This window comes from Corapipo altera, unplaced genomic scaffold, assembly GCF_003945725.1.
Source record: "Corapipo altera isolate COAL_440 unplaced genomic scaffold, ASM394572v1 89, whole genome shotgun sequence".
Classification (NCBI taxonomy): Eukaryota; Metazoa; Chordata; class Aves; order Passeriformes; family Pipridae; genus Corapipo; species Corapipo altera.
The window spans coordinates 589217-602874 of NW_020884968.1; the positions used below are offsets into that span (position 1 = coordinate 589217).

At 38.2% G+C, this 13658-nt stretch overlaps 1 protein-coding gene across 2 annotated transcripts; it reads right to left on the reverse strand.

Moving 5' to 3' along the window:
- Positions 1-930: 930 nt before the first annotated feature.
- GPR141 (G protein-coupled receptor 141) lies at positions 931-8015 on the reverse strand. Of its 2 annotated transcripts, none has more exons than XM_027665038.1 (2): positions 7958-8015; positions 931-2570 (listed from the first exon to the last, which is right to left on the reverse strand). In XM_027665038.1, the coding sequence occupies exon 2, from the start codon at positions 2565-2567 to the stop codon at positions 1623-1625; it is 945 nt and encodes a 314-aa protein (XP_027520839.1). In that variant the 5' UTR covers positions 2568-2570; positions 7958-8015; the 3' UTR covers positions 931-1622. The 2 variants fall into 2 exon arrangements, with proteins under 2 accessions (XP_027520839.1, XP_027520838.1); XM_027665037.1 differs by lacking the exon at positions 7958-8015 and adding an exon at positions 2816-2836.
- Between the last annotated feature and the right edge of the window lie 5643 nt (positions 8016-13658).

Consider the following 13658-nt stretch of genomic DNA (forward strand, 5'->3'; position numbering starts at 1 on the left):
CTCTGACCTGAAAATACCTTTTTATGATCAAACATCCTGAGAGATATAAAGGAGAAGGAAGACGGGGAAGAAAGACTATAGAAGAGATGGGATCCTATAAAGTAACCATCTCGGTGGGACCAAAACCAATGAGCATAGCCGTGATATCGCACGGGTACAGCGAGATCAACCAACTGTTGTTTGATTGCTGTCTCATGTGCAAGAGATGTTGAAGGTGAAGCAGAAAGATTCACAAGCATGAAAAGGTGGACTTCAGCAGCATCATGAGGAGAGACTGTCACTGGAAATTTATCAGCTGATAACCTCTAATTCGACAAATGATTAAGTTATTATCCCACTGACTCTAGATGAAAAAATGTGGACTTATGCAGATGGCAAGAAAAAGAAAGATATATTAGCAATTGACGCCTTGGATTATACAAGTCAGAGATTTATATTCTTTTTGGGGGGATAGGTGAAAAGCAGCTGAGCTATGAAAGCCTGAATGTCTTTCACAGAATTATTTTGCTGAATTTTTTGTCTTTTCTAGTAGAATTCAATTCTGTCTTCAGAGACAGCAGCTGACTATGCCTCACTGAGATATAATAAGCTTTTTAGCTACACTAGTTCTATTAGCTTTTTCCATCCCTCCAATCCAAGCAATAACATTTTCATTCCTTCTCCCAGTAGAGTACAAAATTTATAGAGTTGATTTCAAGCTAAAGATACTGTGAATAATTAGTTATAAACTTCACAATTGCACAAAATCAACATAAGATTTTAAAAAAAACATTGTTAGCTTGGATACCTAAAATATTTGACATTTTAAGACAAGACAACTGTGTCTGAATGATCTAAATAAAATTATCTTCACTGTAAAATATTTTTTTAAATTGAATAATTCTGTAAAGAATACATAATAACAAGGCTTTTGTTTGAACTTCTACTGTTCATTTCAGTAGCAATGTGTAATTTTTGTTAGACAACAAAACTCTTTTCTGCTACAGAGATACCATCTCCAAAAGGTGATTTTGAAAAAAGTATTTTAAGAAATAACTATTTATTGTTGGTTTGGTTTTAAATAATTTGTTTAATTGTTAATTCACTTAGAAAGTTGTGTTTGTCTTTACAGTGAAGGAACAGACCTACTCAGGAGGAACTGTAGTTTCCTGATATTTTATGAGAGCTTGTGGAGAATACATAAGAGATGAGTGGTAAAATTTTATAGGTCTTTAAGTTTCAAAAATCTGTACATTAGTCTGTAAAAACCTGCTTTTCTATTTGTGTTTCTGCACTGCAAATTCTCAGATCTTCTCCTAGTGCCTTTGACTTCGCAAACCTTAATGTGGAAATAAAAAAAAAAAGACAGAAGAGTCCAGGATCTTTCTTCACTCTTCTCCAGATCCATTCACAGCTCACTGTGTAGCACCAAGAGGAAATCCCTGAGGTCATCTTGCAGTGCCAGCTGAGACACCGAAGGCAGTCTGGCACATTACTTCAGGGAGCCGGTGTGCAGAGCCCTCTGTGAGTGTGTTGCACTGTTTCCAGGGCCCACTCTGACTTACTGAGTAGAGGATTTGTCATGCTTGTCCATCACCATCCTTTCCCAGGTCCAGGTCCACACATGCCACAGGAGGCTGACACTAGCAGCAACGCAACCTGCTGCTGAGCATCCCTACCTTTTGCTTGAATAAGCGGCTTCCACTCAGCACGAATGACAGCAGGTCCAGACAGCTCAGGGCAGTCAGGCTCAAAAAAACCTCATTGTAGCTTTCTAACTGGCCAAAATCCCTAACGTGTTGTACGTAGTAGGCCCTAAAGAGGTGATAGGGAAGGAAGCAAATTATGATGACCCAGATGAAAATCAAGTTTTTCACCTGGGCCCAGAACTCTTGGTGTGACCAGAAAGAGGTGGAAAGTTTTCTTGCCACTTTTACCAGGATAAAAATCTGCAGGCCCAAAAGGACACAAGAAATGCAGGCAACAGCTACAATTAGGATGTAGTTTAGGGCTTTCACACTCTCCCGTTGTAGTTCTTTGTGGAACTTGAAGCATGTTGTATCATTGTATGAGCCTGAGCGTCCATACTGGAAGTGAAAAACAGGCACCACAAAGATGATGACAATGACCCACACAGCAGCACTTGCTGCAACTGCGTGCAGCTTCCTATAAAACTCTACTTTGTCCTTCCATTGAAAGAAGATCAGCCACCGGATCACCAGCGTGATCACATAAAATAGGAAGGTCAGGTACATGTGGATGTGCACCATTGCACTCACCATTTTGCAAAATGGCATCTTGAATACCCACTTCTTGTTGACATAATAGTGGATGCGGAAGGGCATCGTGAAGAGGAGGAGGCTATGAACAACAACCAGGTTAATGATGGCAGTAGTGGTCACAGACAGAGTGTTCATATTGACCAGCACAAATGACATTGTGATGGACCCAATTCCACCTCCAACAAAGGCAACTGAGTAGACAGTAATCAGTATGGTACTCATGGTGCTGGTGTGAATGAAGGCTGAGGAGGAGTCACTGCTGTTCCCAGTCTCTTCAATCATGTTCCTGAAATCTTCCTTGTACATATTCTAGAAATGAAAGAATACAGAAAGACTAAGATAAAGTAGGAATGAGAGGGCCTATCTAAAAAGCTAGTGGCACTTTCCACCTGGCTCTTGCCCAAGGAATAATCATTAAATCTCACAAATGGCACCAGCACTGTAACAGTACAGTAGCTGTAACCAATAGTTTTATCCAAACATACTTCAGCCTAGAGGAAAATGGAAGAGAAGGTTGAGCAGAGAAGCTGCTCAGTCCTCAAGATATTGCTAGCCATACCCCTAAAAACAACCATGAGTCAATAATATGTGGGAAGAAAAGATCCTTAGAGAAATTACATGACTGTGGTAGGTTAGTGCTGTTGTTAGTTCTCCTCTATTCTGAGCATCTGCATGCTTTTACAGTGAAGATCAGAGGTCTTGTTTGAATTCTGCTACTCATTCATCCATTTGTTTATTTGCAACACAAATCTGTCCTTCACAAAGCCAGATAACAACCATATGTTGCTCAGTCAAAGCTACAAATTTTGTTTGTTACCAAGAGCTAAGCTTTGCACACACTCCCTCTTTGTGGACAGTTTATCTGAGCAAGGGATTAAACACCATGGATACCCAGACTCCATGAAGATCCTGCTCAGATCCTGACAGATCAAGTAGCGTGGGCAGTGCTGTCCTGGTCCTCAGGGCCATTTCACATCTTACATGTAGTTACCTGGTGTTATGAAATGGGCTGCTGGAAAACACTGGGAAAGAACACTCCAGGTAAGTGTAAATCAGCCTGCCTGGCCTGAGCAGAAGCTAGATACAAGTTAATAGCAAATTTAATAAGTATGCTACATGGTTTTAATATATTACTCTTTCAAAGAGAGATTACATATCACTCTTATAATTCTAAATGCAGCTTCTCATAGGATTTTTAAGTACTACAAGATCATATGGGGGGGTGAAAAGTTCAGGTAGGGTGTTATCCTGAAGCATATTTGCATGCATGAGGATGTCCACACTACAGTCACAGAAAAGAAGCAGGGAAAACTGAATAGTGCTGGGCTCTGTGCTATCCCAGTTACAATGCTACTGATACCTGAACTATAATTTAAAACTGACTCTGGTATGTCATCCATTTCACCAGTGAATCCCACAGCACAAGAGGGGGTCTTCCCCCAACTGAGTTTTTGTGATATTTCATTTAATACTTCAATGTTTTAGCTTCAGAAAGTAGTTCCTCAAACTCTTTGTAAGAGTGGTGTTTCAGTTTACTTTCTTTTTTTTTTTTTAGGTAATACATACTGCCAAATTTGGGAGAGGACGAAAGTTTTTAGCAGTCCTCTGTTTTTATGGAAAAGACAAGATGCCTACACAGTTTCATAAACTGGTTTTTCTCATAGTGGGGAATGAATAACTGTCATGCACCTTAGATTTTTTTGTTGTTTCTTGGCAATATTCCTAAGCACTCATCCTTACAGTAATCAAGATCTGTTCAGACTTCGAAAAGTTGGTTATTCTCTAGCTATCCCAATGCATCTAAGACTTCAAATACTTTATTATAACCAATATATATATAACAGCCATATCTCAAATTGATATGCTGCTTGTTGGCATTACTGACATTTCCTGTTTGATCCTAATTTCAGAGTTACATGGACAACTAATTCCAGTGCATTAGGAGAAGTATAATGGGTTGCAAGGAAAGAACTTTTTCTCAAAGTCAAGGTAGATTGGCACACTGTAGCTCTTGCATCAGAAATGGTGCAAGTTCCTTCCAGTTGTGTTCTCATTTCTGAGACACTGTGTTTCAGTCTCACAATCATGCAAGTCAGAAGGGATTAGCAATAGCTCTTCATCTGTTTCTCCAAGTTGTTAGGCTTTAATTTGAAAAGATGTCTCTAAAAAATGACATTATCACACTGTTATGAGTTAAAATGCATATTTAAAGTTAACAAGTTTTAAAAGCGCCACAACCCTAAAGGCAATATGCTGGAAATGTGGGTTAGTGTAAGCAGCCCCAGAAGCAGGCTGTACTTGGAGAGGAAGAACCCCTGATGGTCACTCTTCGGAGCCCGAAGGTGAAACCTGAACTGAAGGCAGTAAGAACAGATAAGCAGAAGTCAGATAACTGATATCTTCATCAGATGTTCTGATTAAGGGAACAGCAAAAGACCTATTTCTCTCTGCAAATAAGAAACTGAAACACTGAAATGAAGGTTTCTGCAGAATTTTGTGGTCATCATTAAATCCCCACACTGTAACATTGTGCAGGAAATGTAATTTTAATTAATCTTCAAAAAAAAAGGCTACTGGCAGCTATGATAGAAGATTATCAGCTCCTCAAGACTGCAGGCATCGCAATGAAATATCATTGTGTGATGAATACAGAGTATAGCATGACACAGGGTATGTTTCACAGAGGAAACGCTGCTTTCTGGTGAAATGAGGTTTCCTATTGTAATGATATTCACAAAGCTATAACCTACTGACCTGAAATATAACTAGCAAGTCCTTTTGCCAGAATTTAGCAAGAGGCACATGGAATGAGAATTAATGTGGGTCTTACAGGACTGATTGATCATATGACATAAGGCTATATACTGAACCTCATTACAAACATGAGCTATAGAAGTCTCCAAAAGCTGCAAAATATCTCCAGCAGAGGAGGAACAACAGAAGAGACCAACGAGAGTGTCATCAAGTTAAGAACTGGTCTCTTCCCGTGTTGCTTAACCCTTTGTCAGTGTCAGCTGGTGTAAGTTCTTGCTGGCTGTAACAGTACTTCAGTACTTGCCTCAGTACTGAATCCAGCTTGCTTAAAACTACTTTTTTAAGTAATCTGATCATTAGCTTACATTTTATAGAGGGGTTGTACCCTGGTCAAAGAGTTACAGTTCAGTCTCATTCCTTCTTGCCTTCTCCCCACACACCACTGCCCCAAACAATGTCTGAAGCACCAAGGAGCTCCTTCAGGGGGGTACTTTGCAGCTTTGTCTCAGCCAGGCTGATTCCCCTCATGCACACTAATTTTAGCTGTTGACATCTGCAAGAAGAGAAGGAGCTTGGAAAGGGCTTGCACATCCAAAGGCGAAAAGTTTCTTCTCAAGGAGCTGTTCTTGTTTCTGTGCCTACCTATCCCCTCTAGCAGCTGCCAGTTCAGTAATATCACTCAGATCTTGGAGCAAGGTTTGGTTTTCCTCTGTGTTGAGTCTCATCATTTGGCTAAAATTCTGCTGGACTTGTGCCTTGAACAGTCATGTGGTAATGGTGGGCACCACTTCAATTTGAGTGCCACAGCAGTTGCTGGTGCCAAAGGCTTGAGGACAATTGCAAAAATAGCTCTGTTTTAGTCTGACAAAGGAGGTAGGTTACCAAGAGGCCAGAGACTGGGTTCTTTCAGAAATATGGTCAGAATAAAGATTCTTGTGCATTCAAGATTTGACAGTTGTTGGTGTGGATAAGGTCACCACACTCATTTCTTGTAACTGTCTGTGCAGCACAATCTACAAGACTAACCTGGACTGCTTTCTTCAGGCCAGAACAAGTCATAATGCTCAATCCCTGGCAGTGTTCAGGGACAGGCTGCATGGGACTTTGAACAACCTGGTCTAGTGAAAGGTGTCCCTTCCCATAGCAGAACAGTTGGAACTAAATGATCTTTAAGGTCTCTTTCATCCCAAACAATTGTGTGACTCTATGATTTATGAAAACAATTTGATCTCTGTCAAAATCTTCCAAGTAAAGAATATTCATTCCAACATTCAGAAATTTGTTTCTCTTATCTTACTGTTACCTATACTACTATTTAAAAAAAAAAAGAAAGAAAGAGAAAAAAAGATTAACCATCTTTCTGACAGAATTTGTACAACTTCAGCTTCCAGGCATTTTGCGTGCTTCTGGTTGTCTCTTCAGATTTAAAAACCTTTTGTCAAATTTTTACTTCCCCTATAGATACCTGGAGATAAATAGAGATAAGGGACAGAAGATATTTATCATCTCTTGATTTCAGTCACACCTGTGGCTCATCACTGCACTGCCATTATGTTCTTATTTGGTTCTTAGATGAATGACTTTGCAATGGTAAAATGCATGTTGCTTGTTTGCATCTGACTTAGAGATCCAGATCAGCCTGTCACTGGTTTGCTCCATTCATTGCACGTCATTTTCCCAACCTGATTCATGAGTCACCATTACATTACATCAACATTATATCAACTTGCTGAAAAAAAACCCCATTTGTCAGAAATGATGACACAATCTCTGCCAAAGCTCTAATCTGTATCACAAGCGTTTGCAAAATGTATCCCCCCATACAGGTCTGCTGAGAGACTGTCAGGCTTCACACAGATTTTCGTGTGTTCTGACAATTGGGTTCTGCAGAAGAAGCGTTTGAAGCCTGCATGCACCCAACTGAGAAGTTTCGTTTGAATTTGGAGGGGGGAAAAGTTCAATTCAAATGAAAGATTTCTATTTTTGACAGACTTAATAAATTTGAAACATGAATGTTTCTCAGAACTGACATTTCTGCACTGAACTAGACTAGCCTGAAGAAAGTGCAAAATACAAATATTTTTTAACGAAAGTCTGTTTAAAATCTGCATTTGCTTCACAGATATCCTCATTTAATCTCAGAGGTACTTTCTGTTGAGGGCATTATAATTGCATTTCAATTTGCTCTAATTCCACACTGCGTTATGGTAATGCAGGCTATGCCACTAGAATAAGTGCAGAATTCCTTTCATTTCAAAATAATGACACACACCTGAAGTCTGAAGTATTGAATCTGCTTAGTGGAAAACACTAAAAATACAAAAGATATGAAATATCAAGTTCATGTTTACATTTAGACGTTGACTTTTTGCGAACAACTTCTAATGATTCCTCTAACTCATTCTGTCCCTCATCGACTGATATCTTGCAGGCTGTGTTAACATTATACTGATACTTTGTAGTTTAAATTCAGTCTATTGAAGAGCAAAGGGGATGGAAAAACATCTTGGATTAGTAATCTTTCATTGGAGATTTTCACTATTTTTACACAAAAAAATAGAAACCATGAAGTCTTCCTAAAAATCATCATTTACCTTCCTAGCTGTATCTTAACAGAGATGACAAACCCTTCTGGTCTTTACAGAGACTGGGTGATATCAAACACACACAAAAAGATGGGTGAAAACAAAATGCATTGCATGAAGAAAAAATTTTAGAAGGCAGTGTAGAACTACAGGGTAGCAATATAAAAAAAAATGAAGCAACGTTTTTCTGTACTAGGAAATTACAAAACACAAAGAGAAAACAGTTATGTAGAAAAGCTTTAAAATGTGTTCAAAATAAAGCAAATAGAAAATTGAATACTTTTTCCCCCTTAAGTGGCAAACATTCTTTTAAAAGCTTTGCAAACCAAGGCTTTTGTTCACTCTGTGTATACTTACAGATTAGACTTTCTCTCCACCCTTCAAGTGTTGTTTACTTAGATCTTCATTTTATGTAAGCTCTAAGAACAAAAAGTAAAAGAACTGATATTTGAAAGAATCATAGCCTTACTTCCTTCTTTGAGCCTGTGACAAAACATTAACCTTGAGGCTCAACAGTGTGAGGGCAGGGCTGCCCATGAGTACACAACCTTGAGAAGATTATAAAGTTGCATCACCAGACCCCTTAACTTGAAGGTACTTCTTAGCCATGAGAGGTCTTCAAAGCCTCCCATTTCTGAACAGTCACATTCTACTTCCAACTAAAATGATAAAGCATACACACAGATGTGAGCCCCACAAGTTACAAAGATACTTGTTTGGAAAAACTATTCCCCATAGTCGAGGGGACGATTTGAAAGGCTGCTTTGAGAAAACAGGATAGGACAAGAGCAAAATATGATCTAGGTCATAACTGACTAAGTGTGGGTTTGGATGTGGTTAGAGACACCAAAGCGTAAGGGATGAAATAAAGCTCATCCTGCAGCCCAGCACCATGTCTCTGTCCTGCTTTCTGCCAAGATTTTAGCTCATTATCTGGATCTCAGTGTCTGGTACCATCATTATACCTGTACAGTGCTAAGCAAAGGAAACTATCCACTTTAGTAAAAAAAGATTAACCGCGGCAGTATCAAAGGCTCATCAGTGGTGATGGTTGTTGCGTGTGGTGTGTGTGGTAAAAGATGTCTTACTGCAGGACTGAGTCTCTATGAGGAGTCTGTGCAAGGTGAGTTTTGCCCTCCTGAAGGCTTAATGTGTTTCTGTCAGAACACACCACTATATTTGAGTATAATTGTTTTGAAAGCAATGGTGTTGTCAGACAACCTTTACATATATTCTTACACAAGAACATTTTAACTGACTGCATCCTGTTGCTTCACATCTGGTTAAAAAAACACAAGGGAAGTACTGTTCTGTGGTACTTCATAACAGACTGCTGTGTGATGGAGATTGTCTTTTTGCATTTTGCAATTTTAACAGTGGCTGACAGTTAAAGAACTGTTCAGATAACATTAAAAAGTGATCATAATAATAATGCTTAGCTCTTACCAAGTACCCTTCTGCAGCTAATCTCAAAGTTCTGCTAAAAGGCATTACATACTACTCTCCCTGTTCTAAAGCTAAAAAGCTGAAAATTCTGTGGCAAAGGCAGATCTATAGCTGAGATATCCTTAAATGAAGACCTATGCCTTCTCAAGTTAGTCATGTTGTCTTGGCTTCTTCCAGATCTTGTTCTAGAATGAATACATCCCAACTATTAGTGGAAAGAAAGCTAAGGTATTTTAAAGACCTTCAAGTAGTATCTGTATGTGGGTTTTTAAGTTATGGAATATTTTTGATATATATAAGAAGTTAATATATAGGTAAATATAAATTAAAATATAAATTAATATGTCTAATATTGATATTTATTGTTTATATAATAAAATATAATAATTACTTAACATAGAAGTTATATAATTTTATTGATAAATAACAATGTTGTTTTCCCAAGCAGTCATCATAAATGGAATTTTCCAGATTGACTTCTTCTTATGTGTTTGCAATTGGCAAATCTTCAATTCTTTAATCCATGATTAAACCAGAGTATGGTCTGGGACAGGTACTCTCATTATTGTTGTTGGTCTTTATTTTTGTAGTTAGTGTCAAGTTCTAGATAGGTTTAGAATGCCTAATATACATGATTGCAATTCATTTTCCCTGCTAAATTGATGGAATTTTGCAACAGCATGTATAATGGATTCCAGAGTGGTATGTTTAGATTTTCAACAGCAATGTACTGAGCTGGTGGCAGAATGTGATCATTTTAGAACATCACCAGTTGCATTTAAACACTGATGCTAGAAATGCATGTATTTTGTAAGTTTTGAGTCATTGCTGATGGTTTTAGCAATACCCTAAAAATCTAGAAATGTGATAGTGTGTTTTCACAGTACCGTTGTATCATCTGGATTAGACCATCACCAAGTTTGAATTTGCATTATAGCAACAGTTTTATGGGTCAAGGTTGTTTAACCCAAGTCTGGGCCAGATTTCAAGGACTACTTGTCCTGGGATCTGATTATCATCAAGGTACCTTTACTCTGGGTTGTGTGAAAAGTCCTTGAGAAAAGAGAACTGTCTCCTTTATGCTCAGACATAATACATGATGTTGTGATTTTTCAGTTATTCCAAACTTAGAGTTGTACACAGAATAACCATGGCAACACAGATGTTTTGGTTTTCTACATTTATTGTGCTAGGACTCAAGGATTTGGAGTGCTAATTCAGAAGTGGACTGTACAGGGTGGTAGGATGTATGCAGGTGTGGTGGTTGGCTCCCCTGTAAAACTACTCCTCTCCACTTATGTAGGTGACAGACAGCAAAAAATAACATCCACCTGAATACCTTAAATTCACTGTGCATAACCTGACTCTTAGTTAGCTGTGGATAAAGCTTGAGTGTTGGTCTTGAAAACACTGAACTGATGTGGAAAACTGAGAATCCAGGAGAGCATCTTCCACTGTATTTTTTGCTCCTTACAAAAAGCCCAAATCTGTTCAGAGGGCCTGGTCCTAGTATGTAAGAGTGGCTAATCAGTTATTAAGTTGCAATTGTGACAGGTTATTTGCAATTTATTATTAAGTAACAGATCAGCTGATAATATGAAGAACTGAAAGGCAGTCTGTAATTAGAGTAATTTTTAGCCATTATCAACAAAATCCTATTTTTTACTCATATTTCTATCATACCTTACTATTTCAAGCACCTGAATAGAAATATATTAATTATCTACAAAAGGAAAAACATTCAGTATCAATACCAACCAAAACCACTTTGCGGATAATAGGGGTTTTTTTATGTCTCTATCTGGGTTCTGAAGCAGTTGTGATTTGTGGCTGTCACCCAGGCAGTGCAAGGTGTCCTATGAATGAAAAATACTGCCTGTGACACATCTGAAAGGACATTTTGGAAAAGTACAGCAAGGAAAATGTGACTTGCAATTCCTTGTTTCACGCACCTTTGCACAGCAGAGTTATAAATTCATACTTCTCTGAAAAGTGAAAATACATCTGGTGGCCTTCTCCTTGTTTCTTTTTCTAATTTATAGGGAAAAACACTTACTTTGTAAGTTACTGTCCCTGGGCATTATTACTCAAAATAAATTTGCTTAAAAGTACCTGAGGTGAAATGTTGTGGAGAAAGTCTGTTTCCCCTTCAGTCTATTTCACTACCTTTTCCTCCTGTGGAAATGTCAGAATTGCACCTCATTCCATGTTGAAGTATAGCATATAAATAAAACCACCTCAAATTTCTATTAAGGTCCCTCCAGAATCCAGGTCTTTCAACAGAAAAGTACTGAAAACAAACCAAAACCTAGATCCACATCAAAATCCTGTGTATTCTTCCTTTGGTCATGTGTGTGGGAGGGATCCCAGACCTCGAAAGCAGCTGTTTTAACGCTAATAGCACTAGTAATTTGCCCAGTTGTCCCCATACCTCCTTTTCTTTTCTACAGGATCTGCCTTAACTTCAATGTTTGTCATTGTGGACAGGAGGAGGAATCAGAACTCAATATAAAAGGTGTCTGTTCAGAATAAATGGACCTTTTTGAGTAGCTATCTTACTTATACTAACAACTGCACATTTTTAGCAGTATATCACCAACTCGAGTGTTACATTGTTCTACAGGATTTTACCAGTTTATATCTGTTGCAAGCCAGTAGGTTTTTCAGGGGATATGCCTTTCATTAGGAATCCAGCACAGCAATTCACTCATTATGGAAGCTTTTTCTCACCAGGGTGAAAAAAAATGTAAGGGGAGCTGATTGACAAGGAGATGCATTACTCCTGCCATAAGGATGGCATTAGACTGCAGAGAATGAAATTATATATATGGCACCATGCTGATTCTATATGCATATATGCCTTTCCAAAAAGAAGAAATCCTTTCCTTCACCTTGAAAAGACAGTGCTCATCCTGAAATTTGTTTGAACTCCATACTAGCCTCTCACTAATTGCCTGCTGAGGTAGGCAGAGTGTTGTAAGAAAGAATGTATTTTTTAAAAAGATTACAGTGCAAGTCTATTGCTACTCACTCTCAAAATATTTACTGCAATTCCTAATAATGTTTTATTTTCAGATTGTTTATTTCATTTGCTTTCTGACAGAGGAGGTAATGCAAACTCTGTTATCAGATACATGGAGAAAATCATTTTACTAATGATCACCTTCATGCTGAATATACTCATACAGATATTTATGAAATTTAGTATGCTAAATAGTGTTGTCTGTGTTAGCAGAGGAACAAACCTCCCTGCATTAATCTAAGAGTATCTGCCTCAGAACAGCACAAAAAGGAAAGCTTGATGCCAGTACTGATCAATTGATAATGAAGATGCTTTCCTACCTTAGCATAAGCACAATAAAAAATACATGACTTTGCTACTACAGGTGGGTTAGAGAGGAATTCAGGGTTCCTCCTATCTCTATCAGAAATCAGTTTACTGAAAGGGAATTTTTCCATGCTGCATTCATAAAGTACACTGGTTTGCAAGAGCCTTTCCTGATCAGCACGGCTAAAGACTGCATAATGGAGTGAGGTTCTGTATGCACACAAGTACTCTGTTACATCAAATTGTTTGGGCTGAAATGGTTCATTTTCCTACTACATGTGGAGGTTTCTATTCTGAGCAAAAGATAACCTTTTGTGTTAAAGTAAGGTCTTCAGTGCATTTGCCAAAATGTGAAACCAATTGTGTTTGCAATAAGCTCATTACTAATGAATTTTTTAAGACTTTTACCTATATGAAATTCAGCTGAAATATTTAAGGATGCAGCTACACACTCCAGCCAGCAGCAATTGTAGAAACACCTATGGCAAATGCTATGTTCTGGGCTGTGGGAAGAATACCTACACCTACCCTTTGTTCCACCATCCTCCTAATGTGTTTTCTCTTAGCTTCTTTCCCCATTTTTCGACACAGGGGTCTACAGAAAATCTTGGGACGTGCTGCTTGTGGACGTAATGCTGTTTTGCCAGTCCAAATATGCTTATTTGGCTTTGGAGTGTCCTGTGCTGTGGTGTTGTACTGGGTCCCTGTTCTCAATTGGCCTTTTTATAGACCTCTCCATAAGAAATAGAACTGCAAACAATAAATTATCAAGTACTATCCCTTTCTAACTTCCTTCTTCTCATTTCATCCAGATTATTTGATGATCTGTACATCTTCCTTATCTCTTGAAAGCATAAGTGCCCAATATTTTGTATAATTATTCATTATAGCTCTCATGAGCTCTTATAGCTGAAGACAAACTGACGAAACGTTCTTGTATGATATTATGAGCCCTGCATGACAGATGCACAGGTAAAAAAAAAAAAGAAAAAAAGCAAAATCCACATGAAGTCAGTGAAGAATGGTGAAGACCCAAAAAGCACAAATGTAAGTTGGTACAACAGTGAATGGAGTAGGAAATACTTCGAGCAGACATAAGCTCTGGTGCCAAAGCAAAATAGTGGCCTTTAGATTCTTAGCAGGATTTGTTAGATGGGTTGCAGTAACATGTCTCTTTAGCACCATTGTTTCTTGTTCCCAAGTTAGCACATTAAGCACTAATTTGAATACATCTTCACAGAAAAGATAACCCCAAAATAGCTTTTCTCTTGATAGCAGTGATGC

Bases quoted from the DNA above. Each gene is read 5' to 3' on its own strand.
- GPR141 (XM_027665037.1), bottom strand. From the start codon at position 2,836: ATGGTTGTTTTTAGGGGTATG. The intron at 2,571-2,815 runs GCTAGCAATATC...TTTCATTTCTAG, and splicing joins TGGTTGTTTTTAGGGGTATG to AATATGTACAAGGAAGATTT.